This window comes from Uloborus diversus, chromosome 8 (assembly GCF_026930045.1).
Source record: "Uloborus diversus isolate 005 chromosome 8, Udiv.v.3.1, whole genome shotgun sequence".
In the NCBI taxonomy this organism is placed as follows: domain Eukaryota; kingdom Metazoa; phylum Arthropoda; class Arachnida; order Araneae; family Uloboridae; genus Uloborus; species Uloborus diversus.
The window spans coordinates 139,517,978-139,536,801 of NC_072738.1; the positions used below are offsets into that span (position 1 = coordinate 139,517,978).

An 18,824-nucleotide genomic window follows, 5' to 3' on the forward strand; every position below is an offset into this window, starting at 1 on the left:
ATCCCATATTTTCGAAGGCTTTCCTCCATTCAAATCATTATTCAGTACATCATCTCAACTTTTGGTCGATAGCGAACTATAAATTTGATATTGTTTTTGTTTCTCATGTGATTCTTCGAGGCTTTTCTCAAGTCAAATCATAATGTTTCTGTCTTTTGCTTTTATTTTTTCAAAACTAGAAACGAAGTTTTTAAGAACATCATCACAGGCGGACTATCCTTTTGAATTTAGAAGAGTGCGGTTTCCTGTTAAAGTTTGCTTTGCAATAACCATTAATAAGTCACAAGGACAGACATTAAAAGTAGCAGGGATCGATTTAAGACAAGACTTTTTTTCACACGACCAATGTTATGTAGCTTGCTCCAAAGCCAGTTCATCAAGCAGTTTAATAATTTTAGCACCAGAAAAAAAAACTAAAAATGTTGTATACAAAGAAGTTCTAGCTTAAACATAGGTATAACAATAAAATGTGGATGACTTGTGTTTGCAAAGATAATCAATAATTTAAAAGGATCGTTAATAACAGTTAAAGATCGGTTAAGGACAAAGACATATATATATATATAAGGAGTCCAGGGTCCCCGGGATCCTCCCCAAATTAGAAAAAGTTATAGGTAATAAGTAATTATTATAGGGGATTTTCGAAACTAAGTGCACCAAGCAATGTTAACCCCTGCTAATTCCATTACCCGAGCAATGCCGGGTACGGGAATGCTAGTATGTAATAAAATTGGTGTCACTATAAGGGCGCCAGAAGATATTGGAACTTTTATGTGATAAATTTCACAAAAATGCAAATGTTTAAAATTTAACTACCACTCTCGCCCTCATAGCAGAGATATGAAACTAATTACGTTTGATAACCAACATGTTCGTTTAACATATGAACTAAAAGAATCGTTGTCACTCCTATTACTTTCGGAAATATAATCATTCGAAATTAGTATGTTATGGAGTTATTTAAAAAAAGACTTTTCTAACTGGAATGGCTTTTTGTACGCTTTGTTTCAAACTTTAATATAAAATTACAGTAGTGACACCTAAAATAATATGTCTCTAATGCTTTTTATAGAAAAAGCTTTATAAAAAGTATTAGAAACACAGTAAATCGATATAGGTACAGATGGACGTATTGTGTAATGTGCATTATAGGCTAAAGTAGTCGTACTAATATTCATATTTTTTCAACCATACTAATTTTTTATCTGTTATTTATATTAAAAATGCAACTATTTATAACATAATATCTTAAATAGTTATGAACATAGTGTATTATATAGCGAGCATTCAGAATCTGAAACATAATTTGAGGATGACATAGACTAAAACAAAGAAAACATAAAAAATCAAATCATCCAGTTTCAGAAAGACGGTCATCTCTTGTTGATATCTGGCAATTTTGTAGCACTAAAGCTTGGGAAAACATGGTATACCGGAGAAGTAGTAGAAGTTGGCCATTTGCTAATCTGAATACAACTAGCCCCCTCATAGCAGAGATCTGAAACTAATTAAGCTTAGTAACCAACAAATTTGTCTAACATTTGCACTAATAAAATTAGTGTCACTCCTACTACTTTTGGAAATGTAATCATTCGAAGTTAGTATGTTGTGATGTATTTTTTTCATTTATTATTATTTTTTTTAATTCATTCTGTTTGTTTATTTATGTATTTTGGTTAATTTAATCTTATCACATCCAGATAATGTTTTTGACCATATTTATTTTAAATTTATTACATAGAAGTAACGTTTAACATAAACAGCTTGGGCAGGTAAGAGCGTCTTTATCTTGAATAGAAAATGCTCGTTTTGATATAGGTACAGGTGGATCCATTGTGCATAATATGTTTAGATAATACTCGCCTTTTTTCCAGCCAAATAAATTTATTTATTCTATTCCTTCTTGCCATGCTTTTGGCCTTTACTTACAAATGTTCAACTTCTACTATTTCTCCGGGATACCATTTTTTCCCGTGCTTTTATGCTACAAAATTACAAGATTTCAACAAGAGTTTACCGTCTTTCTGAAGCTGGTTGATTTGATGTTTTCTGTTTTCTTTGTTTTATTCTACATCATCCTCAAATTATGTTTCAGATTATGAATGCTCGCTATATAAGACACTATGTTCATAACTATTTAAGACATCGTTATAAATAGTTGCATTTTTAATATAAATAACAGATAAAAAATTAGTATGATTGAAAAAATATGAATATTAGTACGACTACTTTAGCCTATAATGCACATTACACAATACGTCCATCTGTACCTATATCGATTTACTGTGTTTATAATGCTTTTTATAAAGCTTTTTTTTTATATAAAAAGCATTAGAAACATATTATTTTCGGTGCCACTGCTGTAATTTTATATTAAAGTTTAAAACAAACCGTGCAAAAAGATATTCTAATTAGAAAAGTCTTTTTTTAAATAACTCCATAACATACTAATTTCGAATGATTATATTTCCGAAAGTAATAGGAGTGACAACGATTCTTTTAGTTCATATGTTAAACGAACATGTTGGTTATCAAACGTAATTAGTTTCACATCTCTGCTATGAGGGCGAGAGTGGTAGTTAAATTTTAAACATTTGCATTTTTGTGAAATTTATCACATAAAAGTTCCAATATCTTCTGGCGCCCTTATAGTGACAACCAATTTTATTACATATTTTTTATGTATGCAAGTGTAGCTAGGAATTTATGTAAAAACATTGGTGTCATCATGAAGGCGCTTTGAGAAAATTGGCATTGAATGTAGTAAAAAATTCATTTTCGGTCATTTTTAAACGGAGTTCGTGGCCGTCGCCCTCGTAGTGACACCGATTTGACAGCTGTAATAGTATGTAAGAAGACCATATAATAGTATAGAATTTAAAAATCCTTATCATTATAGGGACGCTTAAAGCAACAAGAACAGCTTTAAAATCTGCAAATTTGAAAAACACGCAAAAATGTGCCACGCCCCCTAAATTTAAAAATTTAATTTCCCAAAAACGGTAAAGCAGATAAAGCTCATATTTGGCACAAACATTACATTCATGATAAGGAACAGCATATGTGAAAAAGAGAAAAATTAAAAATGTCAACAATCACAAATGCCATAAACTGCCTGATTCTTACAGACATTGGCTCTTAAATCCTGAAATAGACTTACTAAAACTACTTGGAAATTGATAAGGAAAACTCCTCCCTGTCGACAATAGTTTCGAAACTAAATGATATTATCAATGTCCGAACACTAAAAAAAATTCAGAAGCGTTCCCTGAAGCTAATGTATATAAATTCTGTCTGTGACTTATCGGTTATCGGGCAAAAAACAGGAAAGTTTCCCGCTAAAAGTCAATAACCTTCCTGAAATTAACCTGGAAAATTCAGAAAACTTCCCAAGAAAACCAGTCACTTTTTTGGTATAAATCAGGAACCTATTAAGAAAACATACATAAGGTAAGTGCAGGTAAAGTGGATACTGCATCAGAAGCGGATAACGTCTTCGAAAAATAAACATAAAAGGAATTTTTCCCTAGATAGGTGGCTCCCTAAAAATTACGGCCTTATTTTTTAGGGGACACCTAGCTGTGCAAAAAGTTTTATTTATCCTTATTTTTTGAAGACATTATCCGCTTCTGGTGCATATTCGTTACGGGTGCACTTACTTTATACGCTTATAGTAATATCTTGACACCATCTTGATTTGCCCACAAAGGTCCTATGAAGCATTGTAGGATATATGGCCAAAGCTAATGTAGAATTGCTAGCAAAAATCTATCAACTTGCTGTTCTAGAAGTTTTAACAAAGACTATAACCAGCTGGAGACTGCACTTTGTTCTCATTTAGGGGGTTCAATTAGGGGATATCTGAGCAGATCGTCGCTGAACTGAAGGAAAAACATTTAATAAAACGTTGAGTATATTTTGAAACTAGTAGCTAAACATATTTTTTACAACAGTGAGAAGTCTACACTCATGGAACTTGTAGCAATTCAGGAATATTTTTCACAAAGATACAGTTGCCTCTCTGTTTAACGACGCTCTATTTAACGACTTTCTCTACTTAACGACGGCGTTTCACGGTCCCAAATGGTCCACTTTAGTTTTAAAAGCGTTCTATTTAAGGACGATTTCTACTTAAGGACGATTTTTGCGGTCCCTTGAAAGTCGTTAAACAGAGAGCCAACTGTACTTGATTTTCCCAGGTAATTGGTGAGAACCATGAAAATCCCGAACCGTTACACGGAAATAATCTGTAACGTTTTGGGTTTTTTAATAGTGAATTATACTGGCGATGACACTTTATTGGCCTTTTTATTAGTTAATGGAATCTCTTGATTGTTACAAATAACTCAAAAATGAAATTTTTGTGACTTATGCAACCGCAATGAGTTGAAAAATAAAACATAACACAGGAATACATATTGAAAAACGTTTTACTCGACTCACATTCACACAAACAAGACAAAAGATAAATTAGAATTAATGAATAAATTACATGGTCTGTCATCTCTACGTTATCATACAACAACATTGCATTGCTAAACCGGAATTTGTCTCCACAGGAATCTTATTAAAATATTCATGAACAGAATCACATCGAAGAGAAATGCCTTCGAAATTCCACTGTTAGTTGAAATTGCATTCCAAAAATTGCGATTTTTTGTTTATTAGTGCATTGTATGTAGAAACCTATTCCGCATCGAGCCATGTGAACGTAATTCTTGAAAAAATATCCTTTTCAATTTTTTACCATGGTTAAAAGAGCGCGCATCCCATTCTTTGCATGGGCCAGAAAAAAGTTTTCATCTGTACACTGTAAAAACGATTCAGAAACGTTCCTGGAAAATAATAGGCAGCTGATGTGCCCAATTTCTACCAGTAACATATCTCGCAAACACCAGGAACGTGTCCTGCTAGAATTCAGTAACCTTCCTGAAAAATCCTGAAATACTCCCGTTTAAAGCCAGTCGTGTCTCTGGAACTTGAGTAATCTTAAGTAGGGATAATATAACAGCTTGGAACCTTCCTGATTTATCAAAACCTTTCTAAACGCAGTATTGCAAAAACATGGCCAAAGCTAAGCCAGAATTGCAAGTAAGTATCAAGCGTCTCACTTGATTGCAATTCTTGCAAAGCTACGTGGTCCAGACTTATTTGCTCCCTTTGGGAGTTTAATCAGCATGGACGAGCCTTAGTTGATCTGAAGCCGATACATCTTATAAATACTCTTAGTTAATCTTTAAACTGTGAGCTAAAAATATTTTTTACATAAGAGAGGTATTTGCATTCGGACAACTTGTCACGATTCAGGAACCTTTTTGACAATGATACTTGATATTTCCAGGAAGTGGATAAAAACCATTGAAATCCTGAAACGTTACATGGGAATACTCAGTAACGTTTCGGAATTTTTTTACAGTGTACTGTAAAATGATCATAATGTGACTTACGTCGTTCCGGCTATGAGGTACAGAATTATGAACCCAAAAAATTCGAAGTCATCGAGAAAGTATTCTTTTCTCTCACCAAATGTTATGCACCAAAACGGACTCCAACTGAAGTACTAGTTCGTTGAATCCCCTGAGACAGGAAACGCAAACAAACTAATTGAATGATTTTTAATGCAGTTTTTATTTATTTTTTTTTTTTCACAATGAAATCGCTACCGAAATGTTCCTAATACACTTTCTGTATTAGTCCATGCATAAAATAGTGTGTTCAAACTGTCTAGTTAAAAAAAATTTTGAAAAAATAATTATATTGAACACTTAAAATAATTCATTTAATAATTTTAACATTGTTAACACAATAAGAATTATTACTTTTAATTTTTTTACAACCAGTATTATTTTAAAGACATTCTAACTGCACCTGCTTTGTAGGAGAGCGTAAAAACGTTTTCTTGGTGCCTACAAAAGTTGGGACTCGCGCTCTTAAAATGTCGGTAAATAATTATAAAGGATTGTTTTCAAAATATTTTTCCATTTTTGGACTTACGTTAATCTGACTCTGACGTATAGAAGTAAGAATGATAAGATAATAAGATAAATAAATGAAAACTGCAAAAAAAAAAAAAAAAAAAAAAAAAAACAGAAGTAAAAAGTTATCATTTCTGAGAACGTCAGATGTATTTCAAGTGGATGACAAAATGGTTCTTACCAATGATTCCGGTGGCCATTCCGCTGACCGCTCCCACGATGACCACCACCTTAGCCCAGTGTGCTCCGTGGGCGGCGAGTGCCTCTGGAAGCCCGGAATCGTCTGCGATGTCTTTGTAGTTCACCATCAGGGTCAGCACAGTAGACACTCCGATGTAGGTGGCCGTCGCTATGCCCATGGATATCAGGGTGGCGCGGGGGATGGATTTCTGGGGGTCGCGGACCTCTTCTCCGGAAGAAGCGATCGAATCGAATCCTAGAAACGGAAGAATATCTTTAAGTACCGGCTGATCCAAAAGTCAGGACCAACTTTAAAAATGAATAATTCGAAACGAATAAAGATAAAAAAATGTGGTTTGCATCAAACGGATAGAAAAGAAGCCGGGTTTTGTCTGGCAACGAACCAAAAGTAGTTCTGTTGGTGACCAACAGATGGCGCTCTCAGATTTCTGATCTGGGATCAAGCAAAACAACAAACGATATAAAAAGGAGCAACGGCAGTAGAAAATGGCAGTCGAAGCAAAAAAGTATCGAAATGCTGTCCTTAGTTGAGAAAACCGGGTTACTTAAATTGTATTATAAGAATTATGGAGAAATAAAAAGTTATAGCGCCATCTGTTGGTCGAAAACAGAACTATTTTTGTTTCGTTGCCGCACAAAACCCCGCTTCTTTTTGATTCGTTAGTGCAAACCGCATTTTTTATTATCATTCGTTTTCGATTTATTTATTTTTAAAGTTGGTCCTGACTTTTGGATTATCCTGTACTTTTGGAAGTGCAAGTTAAAGCACCAAATTTCATTGAAAATTGGCTATTAATAGTACTTTCAGAAAAATTGTGAAACACGTCAATATTACATAAAAAGTAGTCGAAAACTTTGTACTGCACAGTGAATAAAATGTGACAACGTATATAAAGTACAAATTCAGAATGAAAAAAGGTTAAAAAAACCCCCCAGCAAACAGCTGTTTCGGCACTCTGAAATACAAGTGCCATCATCAGTGCAATTAAAAACGAAGACAGGTTCAACCTGACTAAAACACAGTCGAGGCGAGCAATAGAATGAGAGACGAGTTATAAAAGATATGAGAGCAGTACCGGAAACGATGACGTCAGGTTACGTCAGAACTACAGAGGACAGTTGCACTCAGGAGAAAACGTCACGGGCAAAAAATAAATCAAATAACAGACTTCCAAACATTAGGAAAAGGGGGAGTGCTAGACAAATCATTGACGATTAAATTAGCATTTTTCCATATGTAATATGACTCCCAAAAATCTAAATCATGAATGGACGAACACTGGTGAATAACTTTGGCGGAAGAAAAAATAAAATTATGCCCGCAAGACCAACAATGTTGAGCAATAGAGGAGCGTTTGAGATCCTGTTTTTTTGACGTAATTTTCGTGTTCTTTTATCCGGAATTTGAGGGATCGTCGAGTCTGCCCAATGTAGGTCAATTTGCACTGGCAGGAAACACTATAAATGCCCCATTTGCCAAGGTTCTGAACAGGGTGTTTAAGCTGTGAAAATTTTAATTTATTAACAGGAGAAAAAGTGACGAAAAAAATGAAACTTTTTTAAGATTTTGGCAATTTGTAGACTGATTTTAGGAAAAAAGGGTAAGACAACGGAACTCGAATAGTTCACAGGAGCATTGTGCAATTTAACACGTTCTTGCTTAAAACTAAACACGTTTGTTTTCGACGGTAATTTTTTCCGGATGACTGAAGGTCTTGCTATGGGCAACCCTTTGAGTCCAATTCTAAGTGATTTGTACATGCACTATTTCGAACTTAAATTATTTAAAATTATACAATTTGATTTTTACGTCAGGTACGTTGACGACATTTTTGTGCTTTTGGACTCGTCTGTCAGTGACCTTGATAACCTTTTATCCATCCTAAATACTATTGACCCACATATTCAATTTACTGTTGAATTGGAATCTGGTAATCATCTTTCTTTTCTTGATGTGTCCATCACTCGTCATAACAATATGTTTACAACTACTGTTTTCCGTAAACCCTTTGCTGTTTCTCTTCCCCCCCCCCCCCCACAAGTTATCCGTTCACCCTCCTAAACAAAAATTGGCTGCTTTTAGATCTTTTATTTACCGTGCTTTAGCCATTTGTTCAAATTCCAATTTACTTTCATCAGAACTGAATTACCTACGAGGTATTGCGGTTGATCGGGGATTCACATCAGATATTATTGATACCATTTATAAGAAGCTATGTAGCTCAACTAACAAAAATCAAACACTTGCTCCTGTGAACTATTCGAGTTCCGTTGTCTTACCCCTTTTTCCTAAAATCAGTCTACAAATTGCCGAAATCTTAAAAAAGTTTCATTTTTCTGTCACTTTTTCTCCTGTTAATAAATTAAAATTTTCACAGCTTAAACACCCTGTTTAGAACCTTGACAAATGGGGCATTTATAGTGTTTCCTGCCAGTGCAAATTGACCTACATTGGGCAGATTCGACGATCCCTCAAATTCCGGATAAAAGAACACGAAAATTACGTCAAAAAACAGGATCTCAAACGCTCCTCTATTGCTCAACATTGTTGGTCTTGCGGGCATAATTTTATTTTTTCTTCCGCCAAAGTTATTCACCAGTGTTCGTCCATTCATGATTTAGATTTTTGGGAGTCATATTACATATGGAAAAATGCTAATTTAATCGTCAATGATTTGTCTAGCACTCCCCCTTTTCCTAATGTTTGGAAGTCTGTTATTTGATTTATTTTTTGCCCGTGACGTTTTCTCCTGAGTGCAACTGTCCTCTGTAGTTCTGACGTAACCTGACGTCATCGTTTCCGGTACTGCTCTCATATCTTTTACAACTCGTCTCTCATTCCATTGCTCGCCTCGACTGTGTTTTAGTCGGGTTGAACCTGTCTTCGTTTTTAATTGCACTGATGATGGCACTTGTATTTTAGAGTGCCGAAACAGCTGTTTGCTGGTTTTTTAACCTTTTTTCATTCTGAATTTGTACTTTATATACGTTGTCATATTTTATTCACGTCAATATTAGTTTGTTTAGTTTTCTCAAACTTTCAATCATAATTTGGGTTTTTGTAATTTAAGTTTAAAATAAAAGAATATATTGTACCTTCTAATTCCCAATCATACAATATTTAATGGTAAATTTCCCCCGCTAAAAGTTCATTGCCGATAATTAAAAAAAAAAAAAATGCGTAGTTTTAACCAAAACGGCATGTGACACTTGGATACGGTTGCTTGTCACTTATAGATACGACTTTTGTGCTTAGCATGGCAGTGTTGAAGGCCGCAATTATTAGTAGACTTACCAGTGGTGACCTAATTTCTCTGTTTTGTTCAAGCAGCAACAGGACCATCTTAATTTGCATCCAGTGTTGTTATAATCAAGCCTCTCCAATGAATCATTTTGATCATAATTTCAACAAAAATTTGATCTCGAGTCAATTTAATTCAGCCATGATATAACGTGATTTAATTTCAACACAATGTAGTGAAAAAGAAAACAAGTTTATAATCCCACCTTCTTATTTGACGACTCTACTGTGGTTCTAGGAAGCTGAGAATTGACTTTGAGGTTTACTTCTTTTTAGGAAGTGCAGTGAAGAAATACACATTATTAGAGCTTAGTTGGAATACATTTTCAAAACAACTACGAAAGTAACTCAATCCAAATCAGCTCCAGTGACCCTTCCCTATTACTCCAAAAAGAAGTAAGCACTGTCAATGTCATTCCTCAACTTATCAGTGCCGAAATATAACTAGCAGTTTGTACCATAGACTAATAATAAGAGTAGACCGAGCTATGGCAACCCTTTTGCTGCTTATAAACCAAACCATGTGACTGGTGGATATCCTAGCAACAGCGGGCGTTGATCATAGTAGACGATCAACGCGAGCGAGAAATAAAATAAATAGAATTGATGAAACACGAAAGAATGATCTTTTATGGAGTCTGATTTGTAAATTTGTTATTCTAAGTTGTAAATATTTTGTTAATGTAGTGAGTTTTTCGTTTAGATAGGTATTGTGCATTTTCTTTATTCAATTTTAATAACTCTCTAAGCAATTAAAGATGCAAGCTCCCAAAAAGAATCGGCAAACGGTAAGATTTTTACCTACAATTTCAGTTTAAGATACCGATTAGTACATTTTTGCGTTAACTCAAAACGTTTACGCCATTACGTTTACGCCAACGCTGACGTAGTAGTTCCGAATGAAATTAAAGTTACTAAAATCTGCGAACAAAAGCTAATTACTAATTTCAAAATAATGCATAACTAAAAGAAAAACAGTTCAATCATCTCTGCACCTTGGGAAAAAAATTATAATAAAATCACATTACGTCTTAAAATACATGCCGAGTGCCAAACTGTAGATAATCCTGCCAGCTGGCAACCATGCCGCCAAAGTTTTCGCCGAGCCTTCCACCAGTCACATGATGTATCCATGAACCAATTTTTTTCATCAGCAAGTCTGGGGAAGCTCGGTCTACTCTTATTATTAGTCTATGGTTTGTACCCTACGAATAAAGGAGCATTGTACTCCAGTGTCAAAATCAAATCTATGCATCAAACTTCAATTTCTTAAAAAGAAAACGAGCTGATGTGTGCATCATATGACTTCTTTTTGCACCAATTAAAAGTTATTTCCCCATTATTGGCAATTTTATTATGATTCAATAGTCAACTCTCTAAATATCACCAACAATGGCCAAATTAAAACCAGATTTTAAAAAAAAATCGCCAAATGTGTCGCCAAGTTGGCGACAAAACATGGCGACCAAAAGCTTGGCGATATATTGCCAAGTGTTTGCATAAATTATAACACCACTTGAGTTTGCACTGAAATTAACATTGATTTCCCCCCAAAAAGGTGTAATAGACCTCCTTCGGAACATCCAAATGCAACGAAAAAGGGAGGTGCACAACTAGACACCACTAGGAGTCTACGTACCAAATTTCAACTTTCTAGGTCTTGAGTTATGCGACATACATACGCACATTCGCATATACGCACATACATACATACGTACATACGGACGTCACGAGAAAAATCGTTGTAATTAACTCAGGGAATGTTAAAATGGATATTACGGGTGACTATACGTTATAAGGCACTTATCCGCGTGTGGTCGGGTTGAAAAAAAAAAAAAAAACTCAATATTAATTCAGGGATGAACAAAGTGGAAATTAAGGCCAAATTTTGAGTGATTTTTTTTTTCGCGAATACAATACTTCCTTTTTTACTTCCTTTTACAAAAAAGGAAGTATTGTATTCGCAAAAAAAATTTCACTCAAAAATCGACCTTAATTTCCATTTTACTCAACCCCAAATGAATATTGAGTTTTTTTTTCGACTCGACCACTCGTGGGTAAGTGCCTAATAACGTATAGACAAGCGAAATATCCATAATGACGCGATTCCCGAGTTAATTACAACGAATTTTCTCGTGACGTCTGTTTGTACGTATATATGTATGTATGTGCGTATGTGCAGATGTGTGTATGTATGTCGCATAACTCAAGAACGGTAAGTCTTAGAAAGTTGAAATTTGGTACGTAGACTCCTAGTGGGGTCTAGTTGAGCACCTTTCCTTTTGGTTGCATTCGCGTGTTTCTAAAGGGGTCTTTCGCCCCTTTTTGGGGGGAAATCATTGTTAATTTCGATGTAAACTCAAGTGGTGTTATAATTTGGCGGACACTTGGCGATATATCGCCAGTCTTTTGGTCGCCAAGTTTTTCGCCAACTTGGCAACAAATTTGGCGGATTTTTATTTTTTTTTAAATTTGGTTTCAATTTGGCCACTGTTGGTGATATTTACAGAGTAAACAATTGAATCACATTAAAATTGCCAGTAAGGGGGAAATGACATTAAATTGGAGTGAAAGGAAGTCATGTGATGCACACATCAGCTCGTTGTAAAAGTTCAAAGTTTTCCCTTAAACTGTTATTAGAAAACTGAGCATCGAACTAACAGAAGCTTACCTACATATGCATAAAAGCAGGACGCTGAAGCCGCCAGCACCCCCGACCACCCGTATGGCATGAAGCCACCAGTTTCCGGGTTCGTCCAGTTCTTTACGTCCGAAAAGTAGGCTCCAACACAGATGATGGTCACTATCACCAACATGTTAGCTGCCGAGAAGACATTGTTGAGGTGTGACGTCATCCGCACCCCGAAGGATAGGAACACCACGAACAGAATCAGGATCCCGAACGCCAGGAAGTCCAGATGCTCGGAGACGAGGAAGCCGGCCGGCATCGTGCCAACCAGTGCCACCGTGCCATTCCTGATGGCACCGCCTGCGAGCGAATCGATGTAGGCGCTGCAGGCTCGCGATATGGCAGCCGCGCCTATCACGTGCTCTAAGGACACGTTCCACCCCACGAGGAAGGCCCACAGCTCCCCCAGGGCCAGGTAGGTATAGGAATAGGCAGAGCCGGAGCGCGGGTATCTGACGCCCAGCTCAGCGTAGCACAGCGCAGCGAGGAAGGACGCGAACCCGCTGAAGAGGAAGGCGATGACAATTGCCGGCCCGGCAAGGTTTTTGGCTACGGTCGCAGTCAGTACGTAGACACCGGAGCCGATCATGTGGCCTATGGCCAACAGGGTGATGTCTGCCGTGCCTAAGCAACGTCGAAGGTTGGTTTCCAAGACGTCGGCGTCTACAAACTTCCGTCGGGTCAGCCTGGAGGCATAATTCTTGACTCGTCCAGGTATACTCTTCGCCGCCGACATCAAATCTAGAGAAATAATGAAAGAACAACAAAAGTTTAATGGGGTACAAACATTGCACTGTAAAAACGATTCAGAAACGTTCCTTGAAAATAATAGGCAGCTGATGTGCCCAATTTCAACCAGTAACATATCTTGCAAAAACCAGGAACGATTTCCGATGAAAGTCAGTAACCTTTCTGAAATATTAAGAAATCTCCCCTATTAAAGCCAGTCGTGAACCTTCTTAATAGATTAAATTTATTTGATTAGAACCGTCCTGATTTACCAAGACAACTCCAGAAATATTAGAGCAACGACGGCCAAGCTACGCGAAAATGGCAAGCAAGAACCACGCATATTCCTTGCCTGCAATTTCTGCCTCGGAAAGCTGTAGGTATCCAGTGACTTATTTGCTCCCATTGGAAGCTTAGTCAATCCGGACGGGCCATAAACAATCTAAAGCCGATACACTTAATAAACACGCTCCGTCAATATTTAAACTGGTAGCAAAAAATATTTTTCACACCAGTGCAAGGTCTGATTCGTGCATCTTTTAGAAATTCAGGAAACTTTTTTGCGAAGATACTTGATTTTTTGGGGAAATAGGTGAAAACCTCTGAAATCACGAAACGTTCCACGGAAATAACCAGTAACGTTTCGGAATTTTTTTACAGTGTGCAGGTTATTTCTGCGCAACGTTCCGGGATTTTACTGGTTTCTACCAATTTCCTGAGAAAATCAAGTATTTTTGCGGAGAAGTTTTCCGAATTGCTACAAGTCGCTTGACTTCTCACTGTTGTTGACCATGGCAGTGGACGACAGTCAACATATAAAGGAGTTAGACTGCATAAGAATATTAAAGGCAAAAGATCAACAATCAGGAAACACTCCTTAGCTACTATAAGAGTATATCTTCTAAAATTACGTTTTGAAATTTTGAATTATAAGACTTGACTGACTGGTCAGCGTGTTTAATTCTCCTCCTTTACACTATAAGTAAATTTCGAAACGTCACTGGTTAGTGTTGGGCAACGTTCTGAGAGTTCATAGGTTTTCATCAAGTATCTTTGTCAAAAAGTTTCCGAAATTGCTACAAGTACATTGTAAGAAATTTCCGAAACGTTACTGAGTATTTCCGTGTAACGTTTCGGGATTTCAATGGTTTTTATCCACTTGCAGGAAAAATCAAGTATCATTGTCAAAAAGTTTCCTGAATTGCTACAAGTTGCACAAATGCAGTGTTCTCACTGTTATCAAAAATATTTTTGGCTCCCAGTTCAAAGATTAACTAAAAGTATTTGTAAAGTGTGTCGGCAAATATTTTTAGCTACCTTTTTAAAGATTAAATTGAGCGCACTTGTTAAATGTATCGGCTTTAGTTCGATAACGGTCCGTCCAGATTGACTAAGCTCCCAATGAAAGCAAGTGTCTAAATTTGGGCCATGGATGCAATTCTGATCTAGGAACTTTCCCGCGAGATCAGGAAGGAGCTGGGTTATTATTTGTTACGTTCCGAAGTTTGCTATGAAGTTTGCTGATTGGTTCCAGAGAAATGACTGATGGCTTTTACCGGGAAGTGGGACATTTTATTTAGTGTTATTTTCAATGGATTTTTGAAGTATTTCAATATAAAGTGACTTATGAAAATGTATTTAGTATAATTGAGTTCCTCAGACCTATTTGTATATATTTTTTAATATGTCTATGGGTACAAAGGCACCTGTCTGCGGAGTGAACGGGATGTTGCACTCACGGACAAAAAAGGTGGTTTATAAGAAATTTTTTTTGAAGTTGTAAGCTTTGAGATTTTCACCTGACAAAAATTGCCAAATTAGATGATAAGTTGTAGATTCTCCCAGAAATTTTTTCCGATCGATTATCCATTCCCAAAGACCAGCAAAAAATTGAAAAGTAAATTTTGTCCGTGCACTGTAAAGAAATTCCGAAACGTTACTGGTTATTTCCGTGGAACGTCTCGGGAATTCACACGATTTAACCTATTTCCCCGTAAAAACAAGTATCATCACAAAAAAGTTTCCTGAATCGCTACAAGTTGCACGCGTGCAGACTTTCCACTATTGTGGAAAATATTTTTAGCAACCAGTTTAAAGATTGAATATTAAGTGTATCGGCCTGATGTTGCTTACGGCCTGTCCCGACTGACTAAGCTCTCAATGAGAGCAAAAATGTCAATGGATAGCTGCAGCTTTGAAAGCAAGGGATTTGCTTGGTTCCTTTCTTGCATAGCTGTGGCCGCTCTGATTTTTATGGAGCCTTCTTGGTAAATTACGATGGTTCTAATCAATTACACTAAACCTCCTTAATTTTTCTAGAAGATTCTAGAGACATGACTGGCTTTAACAGGGCAGATTTCGTACGTCTGCATCTAGTTTCAAGGTTAATTTCAGAAAGGTTACTGACTTATAGCGGAAAGCGTTCCTGATTTTTCCAAGATATGTTACTGGTAGAAATTGGGCACATCAGCTGCCCATTATTTTCCAGGAACGTTTCTGAATCGTTTTTACAGTGTGGGTACAGCAGCTTCCCCTACGCTTGGAGCGGAGTTGAACCGAAACAATAGCTAGTTGCTCATCGCGTGATTCATAGAAGGATACTGTCTGTTCTCGAAAGCAAAGACTACCACTCAGGAGAGATTCCATTTCAAAAAGGGACGATAGGTTGAGGATGGGCACTTACCGCTCGCACACTCGCTGTCTTTGAATACGTTATTTTGAACCTTTTACTTCCGGGTTTCCCTCCCTATTTTGGTAAAATTACCGAGCAAATTATCACAACATGGACGAGCAAATTACCATAACATGGACGAGCAAACTACCATAACATGGGCGAGCAAATGAACATAGGAAATTAGCGAGAAACTCATCATCCTTTATTTGAAATATACAGGCAAACCAAATGATCTTTTCATTTTCTACTACGGACAAAGGCTTGCGGGTATAAAGCCTAGTGATAAATATTTTGAAATTTTATATGTATTCTGGCCCACACGAGAGTTATTTTAATATATGGTGTGACCCTCGGGCAGAAAAAGGTTGTGCACCATAGCGTAAAGCAATCATCAAAAAAAATAAATGATCTACGCAATGAAAAATTTGCGCAATAATGGTAATAAATAAAATAGACCGTTTAATACAACTTGTTTAGAATGTATTTATTTAAATCAGACAAAAATAAATAAATAAATAAATAAATAAAAATAAATTTGAAAAAGAGAAAGAAATTGAAGGAATTTATTTAAGTATCTTTGATGTAAGTAATTTTTAAATCAGATATGATCTCCAGAACACGAATTAATGATTATTGAAACCGAGCGTTTAAGGTTAAATAATAACATATACAAACATATCAGGAAATAATAATAGATTTATGCATATCCATTCCAAAAGAAATGATCAAATAAACAAATAAATAAAAACTCTTAGCCTTTATATACCAAAAAAAAAAAAAAAAATTGACAATGGGGTTGTTTCCTTCAGTCAAAAGTAGTGCTTTTTATCACTAAAATTGATAGAATAAGCAAAAAAAAAAAAAAAAAAAAACATGGACTCAGAAAATACTTTTATTTTTCCAACAGTTATTTTTTAATTAATTTTTTAAAATATCCAATTTTTCAAACAAGGCGTGGACTTGATGACGTCACAAATGATGCTCTTTGGCACATCTTTCTACCACGTGTCCACGTTATGATAATCAAGAAGCGAATTACAATTGCGCTCTACGCTTGCCATCAACCCTATCGTTGCCAATACACGTGAGTAAACATGCGAATTAAGTATTTTGGACCGTGAATGGCAACACTGAATGGCATTTTATCATTTGTAATGTCATCGGCAGTCAGAAGCGTTAAACGATGAAAGCCCACCGATTTAAGTAGTTTTTTTAAAAATATTAAACTTAAAGAGAATATTTGAAAAATGGTCAGATTCTATGTTTTTAAGCATGCTCTTTCAGAAAAAAATACTTTTAAAATTTTGGAAACGACCCCATTGTATTTTTTATCAGATACGCAAGCACACAATTATTTCTTTGAACAATTTAACTTTCCTGAATTTCATTCGTCACAATCGATAGAAAGCAATGGATCTTGTCAGGTGAGTGTGCGTGTTTGTGTGTGTGAATCACTTTCTATGTTTCCCATATCTTAAAACAGTTCATTTAAACCTTTTATGTTTGAACTAATTCATGTTAATCCTTTTTGTGGTATTTTAATAGAAATTAAACCAAATTTTATTTTATATTTTTAGTTACTTTTATCATGTGTAGTTATTTTTGAGGGAAATAAGCTATGTTGTCTTACTAGGCTTTCAGCAAAATTAGTTACCTTGACTTTAATACCCAGGAAACGACAGTAAATAAAAAAGATATTGTATTTTTATATTCTATGAATGTCAGAACAAAACATTCTCGAATATCAGTTCTCCATTTAAGATTTGGGCTTCAAAATGATTGCTTTTTCTTTATCTGGTCTGGTAATAAATAATGCGATGTTGTGTATTTACAGCTGCCTCTTAAACACTTGAAAACTAATACGCATTGCCACGTTTATTTGTTCTTAAAATGGCTTGAGTTCAAAAGTTATTCTAAAACGCAAAATTAAGAATTACAAAATGTAAAGATAAAGAAAATAACTAATTAAAATAATTGGGGTGATAAAAAGTAGAAAATCAACCGTACCTATGATTTTTTATCGTCTGTACTTAAAATAAATGAAAATAAGGGAAGCTCGCCGGAAGAGGAAAACAGCAAAGGAAATCGCTCTGTTTTGCTTTTTCTCCGATTACATTATGTTTTCAACACTGTAAAAAAATTCCGAAATGTTACTGGTTATTTCCGTGGAACGTCTCGGGATTTCATACGTTTTCACCTATTTCCCCGTAAAAACAAGTATCTTCACAAAAAAGTTTCCTGAATCGCTACGAGTTGCACGCGCGCAGACTTTTCACTGTTGTGGAAAACATTTTTAGCAACCAGTTTAAAGATTGAATAAGCGTGTTTATTAAGTGTATCGGCCTAAGGTTGCTTACGGCCTGTCCAGGTTGACTAAGCTCCTAATGAGAGCGAAAAAGTCAGTGGATAGCTAGTCTTTGCAAGGCAGGAATTGCAGGCAAGAGATATGCTTGGTTCCTTCTTGCATAGCTTTGGCCGTGGTCGCTCTGATTTTTATGGAGCCTTCTTGGTAAATTAGGAAGGTTCTAATCAATTACACTAAACCTACTTAATTTTTCTAGAAGGTTCTAGAGACATGACAGGCTTTATCAGGGCAGATTTCGCACGTCTTCATAAAGTTTCAAGGTTAATTTCAGAAAGGTTACTGACGTTTAGCGGAAAGCGTTCCTGATTTTTCCAATATATGTTACTGGTAGAAATTGGGCACATCAGCTGCCCATTATTTTCCAGGAACGTTTCTAAATCGTTTTTACAGTGAATGAATGGGATGCGTGACAGGGCTCAATTTTATTGTATTAGCAAACAAGCAGGTGCACCCCGAACTTAAATATTTTGGCGGAAGAAAGGCCAATTTGCCAAATAAAACTCCAAATTTTGCCGAGTGATGATAATTTTGCCGAATGAATCTCCAAATTTCGCCGAATGATGACAATCTTACCGAATGGAACAAATTTTGCCGAGTGATGATAATTTTCCAAATGCAACTCTAAATTTCACTGAATGATGGCAGTCCTGCCGAATAAAACTCCAAATTTTGCCAAGCGAGGATAATTTTGCCGAATGGAACTCCAAATTTCGCAGAATGATATCAATATTGCCGAATAAAACTTCAAATTTCGCCGAGTAAAAATAATTTTCCGAATGAAAGTCCAAATTTCGCAGAATGATGGCAATCCTGCCAAATGATGATAATTTTGCCAGAATGTAACTTCAAATTTCGCCGAATGATGACAATCCTGCCGAATGGCACTCCAA

General features: G+C 35.9%; 1 protein-coding gene across 1 annotated transcript in view; it reads right to left on the reverse strand.

Annotated features, from left to right (window-relative positions):
* LOC129227578 (cationic amino acid transporter 4-like) overlaps positions 1–18,824 on the reverse strand; it is a 53,171-nt gene that overhangs the window by 28,146 nt on the left and 6,201 nt on the right. Inside the window, exons 2-3 of the mRNA XM_054862163.1 lie at positions 12,149–12,907; positions 6,157–6,411 (exon numbers count right to left, since the gene is read on the reverse strand). Of these exons, the coding sequence (XP_054718138.1) occupies positions 6,157–6,411; positions 12,149–12,907 (1,014 nt within the window). The remainder of the gene's footprint in view (positions 1–6,156; positions 6,412–12,148; positions 12,908–18,824) is intronic.